The sequence below is a fragment of the Fulmarus glacialis genome, unplaced genomic scaffold (assembly GCF_000690835.1).
Source record: "Fulmarus glacialis isolate BGI_N327 unplaced genomic scaffold, ASM69083v1 scaffold37065, whole genome shotgun sequence".
In the NCBI taxonomy this organism is placed as follows: domain Eukaryota; kingdom Metazoa; phylum Chordata; class Aves; order Procellariiformes; family Procellariidae; genus Fulmarus; species Fulmarus glacialis.
In genome coordinates this window covers 5969-25717 of record NW_009214354.1, presented here as the reverse complement: position 1 = coordinate 25717, position 19749 = coordinate 5969, and the positions used below count along the sequence as shown (strand labels likewise).

At 34.6% G+C, this 19749-nt stretch overlaps 1 protein-coding gene across 1 annotated transcript; it reads left to right on the top strand.

The window, feature by feature from the left end:
- Positions 1 to 26: 26 nt before the first annotated feature.
- Positions 27 to 16495, top strand: NUP37 (nucleoporin 37kDa). Its single transcript, XM_009578535.1, has 7 exons — positions 27 to 92; positions 2551 to 2645; positions 12209 to 12299; positions 14109 to 14290; positions 14823 to 14873; positions 15240 to 15333; positions 16163 to 16495. The coding sequence occupies exons 1-7, from the start codon at positions 27 to 29 to the stop codon at positions 16274 to 16276; spliced, it is 693 nt and encodes a 230-aa protein (XP_009576830.1). The 3' UTR covers positions 16277 to 16495.
- The last annotated feature ends 3254 nt before the right edge of the window (positions 16496 to 19749 follow it).

Genomic DNA, 19749 nt, shown 5'->3' with positions numbered 1-19749 from the left:
TTCATAAACCTGAGGTTAAACCCACGATGAACACAGGGAAGACTTTGATCCATTGTACGGTGCACACTTTACACATGGGATTTTCAGGAGAGGTACAAAATGTGCAAACAAAGCTGAAGGAAGTATGTGATTACAGTCAAAATGTAATCTCTGAACATTTTGTCTTTTATAGTAAACAATTAGTATGTGTTGCTTCTGGAGGGATGGACAGAGTAATCTTACTCTGTTTTCCCAGTGGAAAAACTGTCTTGATGTAATTATCAACAAGGAACTTGAAGCTTACAGAGTTTTCCATTACTTTGTCAACTCAACTAATCCAAAATTTATGGGTTGGATCAAGCGCAGAACAACAAACAAAAGGTAAAATATGACTGATGGATCTTCGTGAAATCTTTTTCTTCTTTTGAGGTTTTAATTTGGAAATGAATTGTGGCTTCCTTCTCCTGCTTCAAATTTTGTTTAATAAAAAGCATATTTCATCAGAACTGTGGAAGTAAAAAGAGGCAGGAAATTTGAATTCAGAATGCTGAAAATTTTCAAAAGACTTGGTATTTCTGTCTAAATAGTTTAACATCATCTTAGGATGTATTAGTTCTAGTATAATCCACTAGGTTTTAATAAAATTATGAGCTATTGGAAAAAATTAAGTTGGCTGCTGAAAATGTTTCTGTATTGAATTGATGAGGCATTCATAAAATTTTTAGAGAGGGGAATTTAGTTTTTGTGCACGCTTGACTGTTTTTTTTTTTAAATCAGTTCTGCATTTGTTTCTCAGAATAGCTACACTTAGAGAACAGCAACAGTGTGTTTTCCTTTTAGAAAACTGTGGAACTGGTTGTTTTCATTTGACCTTGTTTTCCTCTGCAATCTCTCCATGTGATGCTATTATCCAGAGGATATTTTCGTCTCCTTTTTATGATACCTTGCTGGGCAAAACAAGAGCAGCCATGCCTTGAGACTTAATCAGTGGGACTGAAGAGGATGGAACCGTAACAGATACAACATCTATACATGGACATTTGCCTGACTTAAAATTTTAAGTGAGATTTCTGTCAAAAAGACCATAGATATAGTTAATGAGAGAAAATACATATAAATCCTCAGATGGAGCAAACTGGTATCTTAACTAGCTACAGATTTTACAATGAGACTAGAGATAATTTATTCATACCTAGTCCCCATGTGAATGAATTTGAATGTACTTTAAACTTTGACAGCACCCTAAATGAGATGAGTTTTGCATGCTTGCTTAATGCTAAATGTGTATAAGTTCTTTAACTTAGGTTTTTGAGGATACTGTAAACCTCAAAAGATTACTGATGTCTGTAGATAAGTACAAAAAACTTAATAAAATTGAGAAGAAAAAGGTGTCTTGATATCATGGCCAAGATAGCTGAAAAGCCTTCAAAATATGTAAAAATTATCTAACTTTTAATTTTTACTAAAACTGGGATTTTGCTTTTATTCAGAAAAGCTATGCTGCTAAGTTGTTTTTTGTTATAGATAAATTATTTTCAGTACTTTGAAATAAAAATGTCATTATTAAGAAGCTTCAGGCAAGAACAATTGCACAGTAACAAGGTTCCCTTTGAGATGACTTCATGCTTTCTGATGCAACTGTAAATGTTTGCTTTTGAGTGACAGTTCACATGTACATTCACACCATGAGTGCTCATATCCTATTATTTGAGAATGGATGATCTATTAATTCACAGTAAAAGAAGAATGTGCACTATACCCCATTTTCTTTCCTCTTCAGCACAACAGCATATAAAGCAGAGCGCACAAAGCACTGTGTCTGTTCTGTTCAAATGCTTAATGGAAATTGTGCTTAATTGCTAAGGTGTTGTATGGCTTGCCTGTTTTTTGCTTGTACTGTTGTTCCTCATCTTTGGTTTTCTTAAAGTCTTCAGTATGCATTGTCTTCTGTTTCATCTTCTTTCACTGAGAGTTTTTTCACTGTTTTTTCTAAAGGTAGCCTTTTGGTCTGCCATTTTTAGTGGACATCTTCTCTTAGGCAATTTGTGTTCTGACTGCTTGGAAAAGGGCATATAATGGACAAGTGGCTGGTTTATTGCTTCTTCAGGAAAAAACTCTCTTGCTGCTTGCAGGAACCCCTAGTAAAAACTACTATTCAGAGATAAGAGTTACTTACTAGTAATCAGAGTTCTTTAAGATATGTAGATCATGCATACATTCACTTCCTGTTCATTCTCCTCTTTCTTTCTGAGATTTATTATCTTCTATGTTCAAAATTCAGTGGTTGAAAGGAGGATAAAAAGTCCTGGTGTGATTCACTGATCTCTGTCAAGCCAGAGCATCGCGCTGACTTCTGTGGTAACTACAAGGAATAGCAGGGAGTCTTTTCACCTACAATATGAATCTACACATGAATTAGCTATTTTAAAGAACTTTTTTTACCTTCCATATAAAATGATAGCTTTATCTTAACGGTTATACATCTTTCCTTTAGTGGGTCTATTAAATACATTGTGGACTGATGGAACAGTCAGCTCTAAGGTAAAAGTATTTCTTTTTTCTGGTTGACAGACATTTCATGGCCACTCAGATTACATTAATGATCTGGTGTTTGCTCCCAAAGAAGGTCAAGAAGTTGCAAGTGTAAGTGATGATCACACCTGCAGGTATGCATTTTGTTCAAAAACATTATTGAAATAGTAGTGTTGGGCTTTTTCTGTGCCTGTGTGCTTTATATGCTTGCTTAAATAAATAAGCATTTATTCATTTATTCTTACTGGGCCATCGTGGCCCTCTATCAAGACAACAAGTGAACTAGTCTTGTTAACTAGGTTGTGGACTGGCTTTTTGTTGTGACTTGTGGGGTTTTTTTTTCCAAAGCAACATTTTGAGCTAACTAGATACAATGTGAAGAAAACTGGTCTGTCTTGGAATTACGTACACTATAATTTCTCCTGGTGGGATAGGAATAAAAGGCATGAGAATAGGAGAGAGAAGACATGCATAGCTCAGCACTGAACTGTACAGACCCTCTCATCCATTCTGTCATCAAATGAGTCAAGTTTAAAACCAGTACGTGTATGTGAACTTGTCCGCTTACCCAAATTTATTAGCCTTACTAGGAGGTGGGATTACACAGCCTAAGAACAGTACCATACTAATACAGTGGTACTGGCAGCTCATAGTACTATGATTATAGCTGCTTCAAACCCATGTATTTAGTTAGTTGTAACTGGAAGTAAAAGGGAAACATGGTTAAATACTTTGAAAAATGCTGGTTAAGGTTTTGTAGTACAGGAGTTTTTCCTTGTCAAAAGGTCCCCCATCCCACTCTTCTAGTAGTGCACATGAATATATAAAGCTGTTATTCTTATCCCTCCAATGCAGCTCACGGTTGGAGAGATCAGGAGGGCAGATATGCAGGCTTTGCAAGTCACTGCAATAGCAGCAAGAGACTTGAGAAAGAATCATCTTTGACTTTTCTTTGTAATAGCTGTGATAACTCAAAACTTGTCTCAGTTAAGGAACTGTTTTAGTTTTTTCTCTGATTATATGAATTATATATTTGCTCTTTGAGGTTACCACCATATCAATTCCTATATAAATGACCAGGTAGTACTCAGGGGAAAAAAAGTCATATTTTAACTTAAGCCATCTTCTGCCTGCTAAGAGAGAAGGGAATAGCTCTTAGAATGATTACTCTGTGTATGAGATTTTGTAAAGGGTAGATCATCAACTGGTATAAATCACAGTTTAATAGCTTTAGTTGAGCTACTCTGTCCCACATAAATTGAAAATCTAAAAGGCCTGTGATTTTAACACCCCTAGGGAACTCAGAAATACTACTTTGAGCAGTAGGCAGATTTTCCATAGACGCCCTGTCCGTATTCCCAACAAAATCATTAGGAATGAATAGTAGAAATGTATGACTTATTAATAGCTTGTTCTGATTTATTTTCTATCCTTGATTTCTTCATTAAATCTAAACTAATGTTGGGCTTATTCAGCAAAGAGCTGTTTGAATGTGTGGCTTTTTTCGTTTATTTTATAAAATGCTCAGTGTTCCTGGAATGAAAGAGAACTGTTTTAAAACGATAGTCTAATTGATACTAAATTAAAAGGAGATAAAAATGATATCATTAATGTGTAGTATCAAGATTTCAACTTAGTAACTCTGAAAGACATTTTATGCAGTAAACCATAAAGTCTTTGCTTAAAAGCCATGGGAAATAAGTAGGATTTTTTTTGGCTACTTGAGTTCTTATTTTTTCCATTCATGTGTGTGGAGCGTGAAGACTTTTTTTATTGAATTTAAAGGTTACACTTTCAAAACTAATGGAAAATGCATTCCTTGGGACTTACCAAAATCATTCTTTACTTACTGTGTAATTTGCTTCAGCAGTAATGTAAGAAGAGGAATAATTCTTCTGTCTGTACTGAGTTTCTATCCTGAAATTGTTCTCAGGATACATCATCTGTTAATACCTTTGGCATAAAGTTCTAGTACAATTAGTACAAGAACATGAAGTTTTGAGTGTTTGGGTATAGTTAGAGTTCCAATTTTAAGTCTTAATAAAGTCTTAATAAAGACATTAATACAATGTCTCAGTATGTACAGAATATATACAAACATGTTTAGATCTGCCCTGGTTTTCACTCAGTAGTTAGTTAGCAGAGATCTCTAAGGAACTCAGATTTTCAGTTTTCATGCACTAAACAATCTTGCCACAAGCTGCTGCAACAGTGACATCTTAGAGCTGGGTTCAGTCATTTTGGTTGGAAGAGACATAGTGTAAGTCAGATACTGGTTATATTCAATGTTCTTTCCTTTAAATTGCTGCTATGTCATTCAGGAATTCTTGTTGTTTTATGCACGTAGTCTTTGTTGGCCTTGTTGGTCTTACAACAGAAGACTTTTTCCCAGCTGTGAAATAGAACTGAATTAAAAATACTCTTGCATAAGAAGAATTGCTGTAGCCATCTATGTTATGTAGTTGTGATTAAAAGTGTTAGTGCATTCATAGACAAGTGAAGAGGTGTTGGTATGTAAATATGCTGTACACTTTAATAATCTCGCGTTTCCCTGCACTGAGAATCTCAAAACTAATATAACCTTAAAAGGAATTGCTTTTCTGAAAGAAGACATCTTTGGAAGACTTAATAAAACCCACCATGTTGCAGTTACTCACAACTGCATTTATATTAAGGGTCAAAATTCCTGTAGCTAAAAATTACATCAGCAAAGTTGATTGAAAAATTCAAATCCTGGGTCCTAAATATCGTATATTACTTCCTTCATTTTGTCCCAAGGATGGCTGTGTTCCAAGATGGATGTAGCTGTTCACAATCATGTAGTTAATTTATATCTTTGGCAGAATTGTGATTTTCAAATTTCTGTATTTCACTTTTTTACGCATTTCATAATTGCTTTACTCTTTCTTAAAAAATAGAAATAGGAAATAAAATTATTTTTAAAGCTTGATTGCAAAATTCTAAAGAAAATGGTAATAAATTGGCAGAGGGAATAGTTAAAATAACTACTATTACATTAAACAAAAATTTGAATCAGTTTTATTTATAAGTCATATGTGTTAACATATTGAGTATAATTGAAGTAAAAATAAATAAAAGTAAATATCTTGTGTATACATTAAAAAAAATCAAATTTAGGATATTTATACATTTCTGCTGAAAGCCAAACTTAGTCATGGCAGAAAAGAAAACTAAATTACCTCTTGGATTTAATCTAATTGTCTTCCTTCAAATCTAGTTGTTTTTTCTTCATGATCTACCTTTCGTATCTCAGTTTCAAAATTCTATATAATATTTATGTGTAATTAAAGTAATTTGTCCATTTCTTGGTATCATAAGAGCATGCTTCATGAATAAGAAAAAATCTTTTATGACAGCTTTAAGGAATATTTCCTTTCATTCCGTAAAATCGTAAAGCATTATACACTTCTTTGAACACCTGCATTAAGTATAGGAACGCGTGCATCCCGCTTTGCTAATGAGAACTGTATGCGCAACTCCCTCTTAATTAAAAAAAAAAAATATTGCTGGCTTTTTTGTTATGATTTGGAAACACAATATAGGAGACTGCAGAGATTCAGATGTACAAATCATTTTGTTCTGATACTTAATGAAGCCTCTGCAAAAAGAACGTAGGAAATGTTTGGCAAACGGCATGAGCTTAACAGACACCCTCCCACTATTGGTAGTTTTTGACACTATCTGATATTTCTTGAATTATTTCATGCAAAATATCATCCTGGTAAAACCCACTAGTCTCATATGCATGCTAAAAATTAACCTCTGACTGTTAAAAGGTTAATTCAATCTGATAGATAACCACCTCATAGTCCATCCTCATATTGAACTGAAAGATTACTGACAGTGTCAGGCCCTTAATAATGGCAGCATGGCAATTTCTTACAGTCATCAAGTGCTGGATTGCTTGTATTTTAAAAAGCTGAAAAGGACTCATCCATCCCTCTCTCTCCCTCCCTCTTTCTTCCTCTTTTTTTTATTATTCCCTAAACTACATCATTTTTCTCTCTTTTTGTGTGTGTAATAGAAAAGAACATACAGTTGACTTATCTTCCACTTTATCTGTGAATGTATTTGCCCTTTGATCCCTTTCTAAGTTCTCTTCAGTTACTTATGCCGTGGTTCATGTTGCTTCATAGAGAAGGACTTTGTGAATTTATTTATCAGTCAATGTCAAGTTCAGCCTTCTCTGTTGCACATACCACAAATGCCAGTTTTGCTTCCTGGACTGGGATTCAGGGGAAGGGTTTGGTATCACTGGAAACTAAATTAACTAGAGTCTCAAAATTTATTGTAGTGTTTCATCTGTTCTTAGGGTTTTTTAATCAGTAGTACTTGTTTACATGGTACTCTTACGTCTTAGTTATTTTGTGTAGGTCTTTCTCTAGGCAATACGAAGGAAAGCCAATGATAGCTCTTGTTTGTTTTTTTGTCTTGTGTTCTTTAATTTGTTGCCAGCGCTTGTTGCACTTAAGTTTTACCTTGTTAATTCAATAAATATTTCAGTCTTTGGCTGTATTGAAAAGTTGCCATTCTCACTTATTCCTGCCTCCAAAATTATATTTTATTTGTATCTTCGTATTCCTAGTGCACTCAATTACGGATTTTTGCCAAAATTTTTAAAAAGGTATTTTATTTCATGTTGTTCTGTCTTCATCTGTTTGTGTGATAGAATTCCCCAGTGTCTCTTCATGTAAGAAATGTCATATCAAAATATTTTTCCTTTCTGAGGTAGGTTGATTACAATTATCAAGCTAGTTATGCATTATAATTGATGAAAATAAAGGAGAGTCTTGGATTATTTTAAAAAGTCTAGTCTTTGACTTTGCACACTTTTTGCATGCATCCCTGTATGCTACCCCCAAATGAAGTCTTACAAAATTTCTGTTACACTTTACAGCCACGATGCAAGTATTTACCAACAACTGCTGTTGTATTTCACCATCAGTATGCCAGTATTAACTGGTCTCCTGTTACAGTATCCAGTCGGCTTAAAAAAAAAAAAATATCACTTTCTGAGTCAAATGTTTGGAACGTTATTTCAGTCTGGTCTTAAGTGTGGATGAATAAGCTTTTAGTTAGGAAGTCTTCAAAATACTCGGATGAAATGGTAGCTATTTCCTGTGTGATGCATTATGACTTATGTTAAGGGTCACACAGTCCTAGAACATAGTCTAGCCTATAAATTGTTTTAAATAGAAATCATTGCATAGATTTGTTTAGCAGTCACCTTGTATTTTAGAAACTCATTGGCAGAATTGTAGTTGAGTTTCTCAGTAACAGTCATCCCACAGAAGCATTTAGTTTTACATCTACATTGGAAACAATAAGCTGATAACTCTAATAGCTGATTTTTCTTTGGTTGTATCCTTTGAAAGGATACAACTGAAGCTTCACATTTTTGCAAAAATACTGCTTAGTCGCTGGTTTTGCTTTAGATAACTTTAAGGGTATTTCAATAGTAGTAGTAGTGTGTATTTCTTGGGCTTTTTTCTGAGTGCGCGTGTTCTGAAATGCATGTTAGCGAAGAACAGTCAGTTGAAATGCTTGAGATACTACATGTGTAGTTCCCCTGCCTCTCCCACTTCTACCAACATAGCAGGGGATAGTCAGAATTACATCCAACAGTTACCAGTGAAAAATAGATCAATGCTTGCATATCCAAGTAGATATTATAAAAAGCTAGAGGTAACATGGATTTTAATGCCAAAATCTGAAAGATTCTAATTACTAATTCTTTAACAACAGTGACATTTCCTTTGACCACCAGAAGAAAATGGTGAACATCGGTCAGCTTTCTGAAAGAGTATTTATACATTTACTCTATGAAAAGGCTTTTATTTCATGGATCAAAAATAAGTGAAGGAAATGCTCTACAGGCACAAATTTAGGAACGTGTATGCAGAGTCAGGAGATAGTTTAAGATGGCTGTGCCTGGAGGACTAGTGCTAGGCAGCACGGATGAATTTCCCCTTTCTCCCCATGCAACCATTTTTGTGGCTTGTTTCACATAGTGTGAAACGGAGTTCTGCTACCTAATTCTGCTACAGATTCTGCAGTGGTGCACTGTTAGTTGGGCATTGCATTACCTGATTTATAAAAACTTAAATTCTTTGTTTTGTCATAAATAAGATAAAATAAATGTATAGAAATTATCTTTAATATTACACCTTTCTCTTCTTCTGAACAGCTAGAGGGGATTTCTATAGTTCCACTTCAGCCTTCTGTTCTTTCATATCCTACCTAGTATCCTCTTCGGATCTTTGATAACCACCTCCATATGGAGTTGGCAGAAGACCTGAGACAAGGCCTATATTGGTTGTATTCTCCACAATGTTAACTAATCTCTGCACTTCCATTTTCCTTTTCTGAGATACTCCTCTCCTCACTCCTTGTGCTCCATGAGGAACAACTTCACTCTTTACCTTTGTTGTGTGATCTCTGTAACAGGAATCTCTCCCTTCTCCATAGTCCTCTAGGCTTTTCAGGCGTGATTTAAGTTAGATATTATTAAAAAAAAACACAAACAAACAAACAACAAAAACATGTTGGGCATTTTTAAAAGAGTAGGTCAGACAGTAATCTGTGAGTAATAGTGCAAATAGTATAGTTGATCATACTTTGTGGTTAGGAATGGTATCAGATGTCAAGGTTTGTTCTAGCCCCCACCCCGCTCACTAAAATTGGAAATCTTATGTTGAAAGAATTCCATCTTCTGGGGGTTTGAGAAATGCCTGAAGGTTACAATATAGTTTTGTTCTTTTACTATTGCAAATGATGATTTTTATTCAGTTAGGATTTGGTTTTGCTCTCCAGTTAGAATTAATCAGAATTCAGAAAGTTAGAATATAAAATAAGGGTAATCTCCATTGCCACAAGGCAGGTTTTCAGATGTTCTAATGAATACTTTGCCAACTTTAATAAAAGTCCATTGTGTGATAAAATTACTGCACATATGCAGCATGTCATTATCCATATTCATGCATACTACATACAATATAGTTGTTCCAACGTAGTTTGAATATCTTTGTGCTTTGAGATGACTGCAGTTGTCATTTGTCTGTTTAATCATAGGATGTGAGTGACAAAAGAAATCTACTAATATATCAAGAATTTTCTGTAACAGCATTTGCAACTATCTGTATATTGTGTTAGTTTAAATTTTGTGAGCACTGCAGCATATAATTTCTTAGTCCCTAGTTACTTAAAAAATAATGAATTTCCTGAGCGGATTACATATTATTTTTGAGGTTTTCCATTATTCAGACTTCGGCCCTTATTTCAGCTGTGGTTGTTCGACCTTTTCGCCTTTAAATTTACTGTAGAAGCTTTTTTAAATATAAAAAAAAATACCACAAGCCCAGTAACAAGTCTACACAACAATGGGGGCGGGGGGGGAAGGAGGAGAAGTAAGAGGGCGACACATTGCAGGGTTACAAAAAATAAGGATATTTGGAGAAAAGCAGACACTAGTTGGCTCTGGTATAAAATCATGGTAACATTAGTAAAGTTTCAAGGGCTTTGAATGGGAGACAAAATGCTCGGTCTTTTTGGATTGATTTACGTGATAGGATTGTGGACAAAACTGGAGGGTTTTTTTAGCATCTGTAGCTGATTTGGTTATGATTAGTGAGTAACTGAGTAACTGAAATTCAGTTTGGCTAAATTTTTGGTCTTTGCACATTTTTTACTTGGGTTAGTCACAAAGAAATATTGAAAAGAGTTAATGAACACATATGTAATTGTAAACTTCCATACCAGCATGGACTTGATGCATTCGGTCAAGGATCTATTTTTATATGTTGGGGTTTTTTTCCAAAACTAAATGATACCATCTTTGTTATCGATAAAGAAAGAAGAAAATATAAGAGGGGCATTTATCCTTTTTTCACTCTCCTATACTGTTTGTCACTAACAATTTTACCATCTTACAAAATAAGAGATACAAGTTTGGCATTTTATAAATAACAAAGTTAGGGAGGTAGAAAGCATAAATTTCTGTCTCAACACCTAATAACCTCACTCACTTCAGGGAAGGAAACATGATGGCATGCTCCTTTGGCCAAAATGATTCACCGTCCTCTGTTATATCATAATTTTCTCCCTGCACAGTAAATACACATGGAAAGTGTTGATTTGACTTGGACAAATCTACAAGGCAAAATTTTTGGCACTAGAAGAAAGTATTGTATGTTTCTAAATTACCTAATCAAGTAGATATTTCATTTTTTAAACAGTTGTCAGGTTTTTGTTTTGACTTTTTTTAATAAGGACACTGATCCTTCAAGATTAGAGACCCTGTGTTTTCCACAGGGAAAACAAATATTTGATCTGTTGTGGTTTGGCATAAGAAAACAACATTGTTCATTAAATATATTTACTTTATTCCCATATATTTTGTCTAGACTTATGATGTATTATTTAAGAGTTTTTTGAAATCTCTTAAATATAAGGCTCTAAGCACCCTGGTGAGATATAAACTGAGTAAGTCTGGAGGAAGTCAGCAAAAATCCTCTAGAATAAACAATAATAGTACGTAGCCACTCATCTAACTGAAAAGACTGGGCAGAACAGTACTTAAAAAATTGGCTGTTTCTAAGGTTTTGCGTGTCAGGGAGGAAGGATATATGTGTGTGTTTTGATGTGAAAATGCATATAAATAGTATGCAGCCTTGTGGTTTAGACTAATGTTCACAACTGTGATGTCTTTGTCCCACAACTGAGCTACTGATTTTGTAGGAAGAGAGGCAGTTGAGCAGTGGCTGTCAGGTAAAACAGTCTTGGTTTTGTTGCATTTTATAAACCGAGTAGCTTCATGGCTCGTTAACACTTCTGTGGAATGCATCCAAAGAAAACTCACTCATCACCTAACCTAGTTTTGGTGTTCCAGCATACACTTCCCTGTCAATCCATATTGACCAAATATTGTTGATTTTTAAATTTTTAACTGCTTGATGTGTACTGTAGGTGCTTCTAAAGGAAAAGATTAAACTGGCACATGTGATTTATTTGTTGAAAGCTTACCAAGACCCTTTCTGGGCTAGTGTTATCTCTGCCATAGATCCTTTTGTTTGCCTTAGCTTCATTTTTAGTTTCTTTTATTTTCATTACTCAATCTTGTCTTACCAGGAAAAAATGGAAATTCATACATTAGACAAGCAAAATACTTCAGTGCATGGTCTTTTCCTTTACATGGTAATGTGGATGATTTAAGTTGCTTGGTACTTCACTCTAGGTTGCTTGTATCAGCTAGACCAACACTGACCTTCCTGCTTTGTATTGTCTCACAGTTACTTATGGTATAGTACAAAGGCTGTAGTGTTGACTTATGAATAAAGTGGGAACGTATCATCCAGATTTCATGTCTAGACAACTAAACTTGTCAAATTATTTTGACATTGACCTTTTAAACAGAAGCTCTGCCTAGTTCATCAATGTTAAAATACATTAGCTTCAGCACTGACCGCTTTTACTGACTTCTATGCACAAGTATTAAGCGTCTGCAAATTTCATTCTAGGTTTTCTCTTAGTCTGTTTTCTTCTTGAAGTGATAAAGCATGAACACTATTTCATTTGGTCACATTGTGAATGTATTGAGGCACTGAAGGTTAACGTATTTGCAGTCAAATGGCAGTAAATAGTTTAATAGTTTGCCTTTTTTTTTTTTTTTTTGCTTTAGGGTCTGGGATTTGAAAGGAAATGAGAAGGCCCATTTTGTTTTACGTTCTCCTGGAATGAGTGTTTGCTGGCATCCTGAGGAGGCTTTTAAGGTTGTGTTTTCCAGCTCTTCACCCTCACCACCTTTAAAATAACAGGAGGGTGGACTTACCTAAACTATGAATCTTTGATGCTGTAGAAAGATTGACGTTTGGGGGGCTAGTGTACATTGTAACTGGATATGGGTTGGATCTGCTAATGTGAAGTCACTGTAAATGAATTCTCATTCCCATTCTCATCATTTTAGCCTCAGTCCCTCACTCCTCCCATCAGAAATATTCCTTCTTGATGACATACATCAATTGTTACGGATAACTATTCTGCTGATTGCATGTTAACTTACAGTTACCAGAGAAAAGTTCAAGTTTTTCTCAGTCATGGTAACACAGTTCACCAACAACATAGACTCCTATAAAGCATGCCAAGTTTTGAAAAGTATCTGTTTGAAGTTAGCAAGGGATTTTTTTATTGTTGTTCTTGCTTGGAATATATGAAATACATGCTGAAAAATCAAAACGAATAAATAAACTGTGATTTTATACTTACCTGTTTATTGTACTGGGGAAGATTAATCAGCTGATATATACCAAAATATTCAGCCTCATTAATGGTCTAGACTTTGCAATTTTGGATTTATTATTCCTGTTGTGCCAATCAATAACTGCCTTAAGCAGCTACAAATAGTTGCTCAGATTACCACAAAAACACACACTTAAAACAGAGAAAAGCAGTCAAATAAGGTATCAAAATATTTACATAGCAACAGGGAAGAAGGATCTCTATTCTTACCACACTTTCCACCAACATCAATATCTGGTCCTTACTAAGAAAACTAGGAAGACTGTTGATTTAGGTGGTATCACAATTGAATGTGTTTGCTACTGTTTGCTACTGGGCAACTCTGTTAGCACAACAAAATTACTAGATTAGCCCAAAAATATTGCAATATTACACCAATCTTACATATTAGCTTCTTTTCTTTGACCCTTATCAAAGAGTAGGCACTGGAGATTTTTTTTTTTAAAGAAAAACACCTTCAAAAAGCTAGTAAAACTTGACAGACTTAATGGTTGCTGAAAAGCTTATTGCAGGTCAAAATGCTTACTGCACCATGTCCTTTAGTTTGCAGAAGAGCATGTTTTGGTGACAGTTCTTTTTCCAAACAAACTTGGATGTTATTGGAGTATTGTTTTTAATGCTTCTTTGCCTTCCTTAATTATTGTTCATGGCTATCTGAGAACCATCATCTCCTTATGGAGAAAAGCTCCTTCATCATTTAATCAGGAAGCTCTTTCTACAATACTTACTAAACTGCTTGAATGTATTACTTTAATAGAAAAAATTTAGATTAAATCTGTTGCAAAATGTTTTAGGATGAAGCAAGAGATGGTATATAAAATCAGGAAGCGTGAATCCAGATTCTCCAGTTACATTGATCAAGACTGTTGTTTCCTTGTACAGCACTATGTCTGACAGTCAGTTCTTTGTACTTAGAACAGGAACTTCTTAATTTTAAAATAATAACTTTTTGCTTTACAATTCTAAAAGCACACTGCGTTTGTCATTAAGAACTGGTGCTTCTAAGCGCCAAAATTATATACATAGATATCTAAAGATATATATAGATAAAATAATGTAAACACTATGTATAACAATGTGACAGTAGTATAGATTAAAGTGCTTTTTATTTATTGGTGGAACAGTGTTCAGGAGAATGTTTTCTGGTACAAAGTGAAAAATTGTACCTATTTTAATATTATTCATATTTGCTTGAAAGTATGCTAGGTTTGCTATAGAGTAGAAAAGATACTAAGATTCATTACATGCTAAGTTTACAACGGTCTATTCATTTCTCTTAACAGCTGATGGTAGCGGAGAAGAATGGAACAATACGATTCTATGATCTAATTACACAGCAGGCCATTCTGTCCCTAGAGTGTGAACAAACACCTCTGATGTCAGCAGACTGGTGTTTAAAAAATACTCTTAAAATTGGAGCAGTTGCTGGAAGTGATTGGTTAATCTGGGATATCACTCGCTCCAGGTATTTTTATACACGAGATAGGTTTCTTTATTCTCTTCTTAAGCAGTACATGGAGAGGCGTGGCTACTTTGCTAATATAGCACTTAAATGCATTATGTATTATATCACCTATTCAGTAAATAAATGAACATTCATCAGGAATTATGAAATCAATACAGATCATTCCCTGGCATTCTTTGTTTCATCTTTATCTATCAATATTTTTCTGTTAAAAATAACATTGTCTGTCTTTTTGACCATTTGAGATAGCACCTCACTACTGTTTACCTCTCACTGTAAGTTTTATGTGTTTGTTAAAATTTCATTTTAAGTCATAAATACATAATTATTGAACCATAATAAACCAGATAATTACTTCAGTTTTCCTACTCCAAATTGAGATGTAAGCTGCAGGAGTGCTCTGGTTTTCCCTCAGCTTCTTCACAGAGAGTGGACAATGTGTCCACTTCACCATTTAAATGATACATGCTTTTGGTACTTCCAGTATGAGCTGTAGTTGTTTGCAGTTGTTTACCCTGAATGTCTGTTTTAGTTATCCACAGGATAAAAGACCCGTCCATGTTGATCGAGCCAGATTATTCAGGTATAAGTGTTGCTCTATTCTGTGTTTTTTGTCTATATAAATCTGTATATATGCAAGCAGTTGTGAGTTTAGGGACCTGGTTGTGTCTCACTTAAATAATTTTTAGGGGGCCCTGGTCCCCCCCTTTGTGAAATTTGTGAATGACCTACATTTAGCATTTCTTTTTTTTTCTGTTTTACAACGACATGCATACTGGGCTGTGAGTGGTGAATCATTTGCAAGCCATTTCTCTGAATTTATTTCTCTGGTGTTAGTGGAATATCTGACAGCTTCACACAGTTAACCACAAGGGAGAGAACTCCACTTTGTGTGCACTTCTGATACTCTGATAGGGATATTTTAAATGTACGTTCATTTTATTCATAGGTGGTCCCAAGTGAATGAAAATCTGTTTGCAACCACTGGATATCCAGGAAAGACAACTACTCAACTACTTGTTCATCATTTAGGACATCCCCAGGTAAATTTTTGAGTTCAGCTTTTGGATGGAATTGCATCTGTTCTCTTCAAATCAGGCTCATAAGTAGTTAAAAGCTACAATTAAAAACTAGCCTAAAGAATCCAGAAATGCTGCTTGGTCTACCTATTTTATTTTGTTTTGTGTCATCCATGCTAAGGAAAAAAAAAATCACACCACACTTAACCTGCTATTTAAAATGCTGCTTTATTTGTATGTTTTATTTTGCTTTGCCTTATCAGTGCTAAGGGGAAGAAAAACACATTTAACCTGTTATTTAATAAATTTTCCAGTGTTTCTAATTCTAAAGAGGCTAAAACCAGCCAGTTGTGTATTTTACAGGTTTGAACTAATTATATTTTAAATCATTAACAAAAATATATCCAGAGACAATGAACGTAAAGTAGAGGAAATATTTTGGTTTTGCTGGAGTTAGTATACATTTGTAACGCTTACAGTAAAAATATTACCTCCAAACATAGTAGTTGTGAGTACACTTAAATAACAGGAAGTAATTCCATTAAAAAAAGTTTCTAAGTTCGAAAATATGCCTTTAAAATAATAATAGTGTTAATAATAATGAAAATAGTTGAATCAATTTGTTATCATGGAATATTTTGTTGCATCTTACTTAAATCTAGTAAGTAGCTACTGGAACTAAGTAACAGATAATCAGATTTTTCAGTTGGATTTCTGTTGTATTTTAACTGTATTTGTTAAGGAGTACTAAATCTGCAGCGTTTATTTGTCTATGCAACTTGGTATATGTGGTATAGTAATCATTTATATGGTAAGTTTTATTGATATTTCTCTCTCTTTTCTTTTTTTAAAGCCCATTCTTACTGGCACTGCAGCTGTAGGATCTGGTTTGACATGGCATAGAACTCTTCCATTATGTGCAGTCGGAGGAGATCATAAAATTTTCTTCTGGGTAACTGAAATGTAAAATAAGCATTTGCCTTCAATATGAAACTTCACAGCATAATGTCTCTTTCCTAGTAAAACGAAGGAATTTACTCTTTGTACTGGTATTATTCACTTGGAGAATATAAGAAAGGAACAAGTAAAATAGGAAACATTTGTGTTTGAGAGCTTCTGTAAGATCGGTTATCATACATCTGATACTTGGTTACTTCCCTTAAAATAAAATGTACGCTTTTTTAACTTGGTATTTGGTGTGAAATGAATTTTTTAAAGTGGGTTTTTTTAAGAGATCTTGTATCCAGCAATCTCAGTCTGGCAATCTCGCTCAGTTAACACAGCTCAAATACTTTGAAATTGTCCAGAGTACCCACAGAAAGAACATCTATCTCTGTATTAACTTTCCCAACCATCACTATCTTATAAGAAAGAAATGCAATGATGTACTGTCATAAAATGTTGTCTGTGAATGTATTTGCTGAATAAACTAGTTACCAGTAACAGTGAAGAAGCTAATGGTATAATCAGTGATAATTTTAAGAAGTATTATTTCCCTTAAGATGACAGAGGGATTTACTTCAAGTATGCCAAACAGCATGTGGGTTTTTTCAGCTTACAGCCGTTTACTTCCTGCCTTTTACAGAAAAATCAAAGACATTCTGCTTTCTAGAAGCGTATTTTTCTTGCCCCTCCCATACAAGACTCAGAAATGAAGAAAAAGAGGAAAGAGTAAAAGACGGAGACAACTCCTGTCTTCAGTATCCTTTTTGCATGCTTTTGCAAGTGAAGTGATATCAAGATGTTCAGCTAGTGTAACAGCTCTTACAGCATCGTAGCCATCCTTATTAGAAGTAGTTAGATTTCAAAATATACTTTTGTTTGTCCCTATTTATGCTGGACACATACAACCAATTCAGAATTAGGACAGCAAAAAAGTGAGATTACAGTCACCTTTTAAAAAGACAGACCACATTTTATTTCTCATCATTTCTTATCCTTGAGAAATTTTGCTTTCCAACTGCCACCAAAATTTACCTAAAAGATGAATATAAAGTTCCTCATAGATTGATCTATTTTCAGTATTGTCTATTGAATCTTATCCTTTGTAGAAGAAAGGACTTAATTTCCTAAAGGTTTTAAAGTTCTGTTTATTTTACTCACAAAGCTGTTCTACTGACTGCCCACTTTAAAAAGTCAAATGTGTAAAGCAGTCCTCTAAGGCTTCTTTTCCTGGAAAAGTTGCGTTCCCTTTTTCTGTTAAGTACTATTGTACTTTTAAAGCATGTTCCTCTAATTGTGATACCCATTAAGGTTTTTAAGTAACCTTGGGTTGTGGACCAATTTTAAAAAAAAAAAAAAGTCATTCTAATGCAAAAATTTTTAATACCTGCAGGTAAGCAAATGAAGATGAACTCTTACTGTGTGGATTTGTAGATTTACATGAGTTTCCAACAAACTAAAAGCTGCTTACCACCTGTTCCAAGATACTATAATCAGCAGATTGTATTTATCAATGTAAAATACTTTTAGAAAAATTCTATAGTCATTAAATTGATACTGTTATAACCCTGGAAGGTCTTTCTAACCTCTTAGGATTGTCATATGTACTTTAAATCGAATTTGTTTGCCCTCTTCTAAACAAGAAAGACTTTTTGTGTGTTATCACCATTTTCTTCTTCTATGTTAACATTCTCACTATTCTTCTTTAATATTGCCACAAAACAATTAGCATAGATCATGAGTTTTCGTGTGTGTAGCTGATAATATCCCTGTCTCTATAAACTTTGATATAATTGGACAATTCCAAGCTATTTGAAGACCTTTTTTACTTTCTCCGGTGGGATTACCATCTGCTGCAGCTTGATCTCCCAGTTATCCTTACTAAGAAAACAAAACCTGAAATTATCACAGAATTTAATTCTGCTAATTTTGGAGGAAAGTAATTCCAAATCCCAAATCAAAACAACTTCTATCGATAGAAATTGGAGGAGTCCATAATACTGAAATCTGAAAGACCGCTCATTTTGCTAGGCTTTCAATGAAAGAGGTAATTATTAAAGCAATATTTGAGATCCTTGTATAGAAAGCAAGGAAGTTATTAAATCCAACAGCTGGATGCCACAAAAACAGGGTAAATAGTGTTGGTGTAAGGGTATCCAACAGACTTAAATGAGGATAAATATTTTGGTATTACAGTAGCGTTGAGTCAGAATCAATTGCATGCAACCTTTTGATCCCCCTTTTTTTTTTTCCAAATCATTCACTCACCCACATACAGTGCAACCAAAATAGATCTAATAATAAAAAGAAGATAACCTTATAAAACCCTTTTGGGTATCCCATCTGGCTATAAGAAAATATCAAAAGTGCAAAACAAGTAAAGTAGCACAGAAAAGTTGATAAAAGTGCAGATGGGTCTCAAAAGCAAGTAACTATTTAGCATCCAACCAAGAATTGTATAGCAGTGTTCTTGCTGTCTTTGCTGTAGTGTTTTCTGTGGACAGTCTTTGGTCATGCAGGATCGGACTGAATGGTTTGGATTTGACTATGCCACTTCACTGAGCATCTCATTGCTTGTCTTAATGTTGGAGTTGTCCAGTGCCTGTTGGCTTTATCCTGTAATAGTTTGTGGGGGACTGTACTTACAAGCAGTCATCCTGCAGCAAGAGCTAGGAGCTGCATTTTCCCAAATAGCATCATCATGCCTTTGGTATCATCTTCTTGTTTCATGTTCCAACATATCCTTGTATCTCTGTCCAGTTAGTCATTATTTTTGAGCCAGAATACCACACTGCAGTTCACCTGAGCTTTTCCCTTACCTGTGTATGTCTTTTCCCTGAGACTCCTGGGGAGATGTCTTCCTCCCTCAGAACTGGAAGGACTTCTGAAGTAAAAGAAACGACGTGTTATTTTTTGATCATGGAATGAGACACAAAAATAGGCCTCCTTTGTTTTTCATGACAAAACTGCATGTGAACACATTAAAAATTCAATCTTTGTCTATAAGGCTCTTTCAGAAGTTTCTGATCATTTTCTTGGCCAAAACTGATGCAAAGATTGCATCCTAAAACCATCTCACAATACTACATTGTAAAGTGGAAGTGGTGGTAATGCCAGTAAAACTTATTTCAATATTTTTAAATTACTTTAAGACAGAATACCTTGGTCTGATCTGTGCTGAAAATTTCAGACTGCTTCTTCCTATGATACTGATGGAATTTCCACTACATTCAGCTTTCAGTTAACAGACAGGAATTAACCAGGCCCCACCTTCCTCTAGCTGCTGCGCAGTAGCTTGTGCGACAGAAGATTCCTTTCAGGGGAGGCCTCCAGCTGCTCATTGCTGTTTGAACTTGCCCTATGTTCTGTGGAAATCTCCATATTCATTACAGGTGAGTGTAATGAATACAGACAGATTATTTCTAGGTGAAATGTATTATTTGTGCTTTAAATTATTATTTCCCTCCAGAAGGCACATAAACAATGCACTGGCGTACA

Excerpts from the sequence above, each read along its gene's own strand:
- NUP37 (XM_009578535.1), top strand. The coding sequence starts at position 27 with ATGAACACAGGGAAGACTTTGATCCATTGTACGGTGCACACTTTACAC. Across the intron at positions 93-2,550 it reads ACATGGGATTTTCAGGAGAG|ACATTTCATGGCCACTCAGA; the intron begins GTACAAAATGTG and ends TCTGGTTGACAG. Across the intron at positions 14,291-14,822 it reads TGGGATATCACTCGCTCCAG|TTATCCACAGGATAAAAGAC; the intron begins GTATTTTTATAC and ends TGTCTGTTTTAG.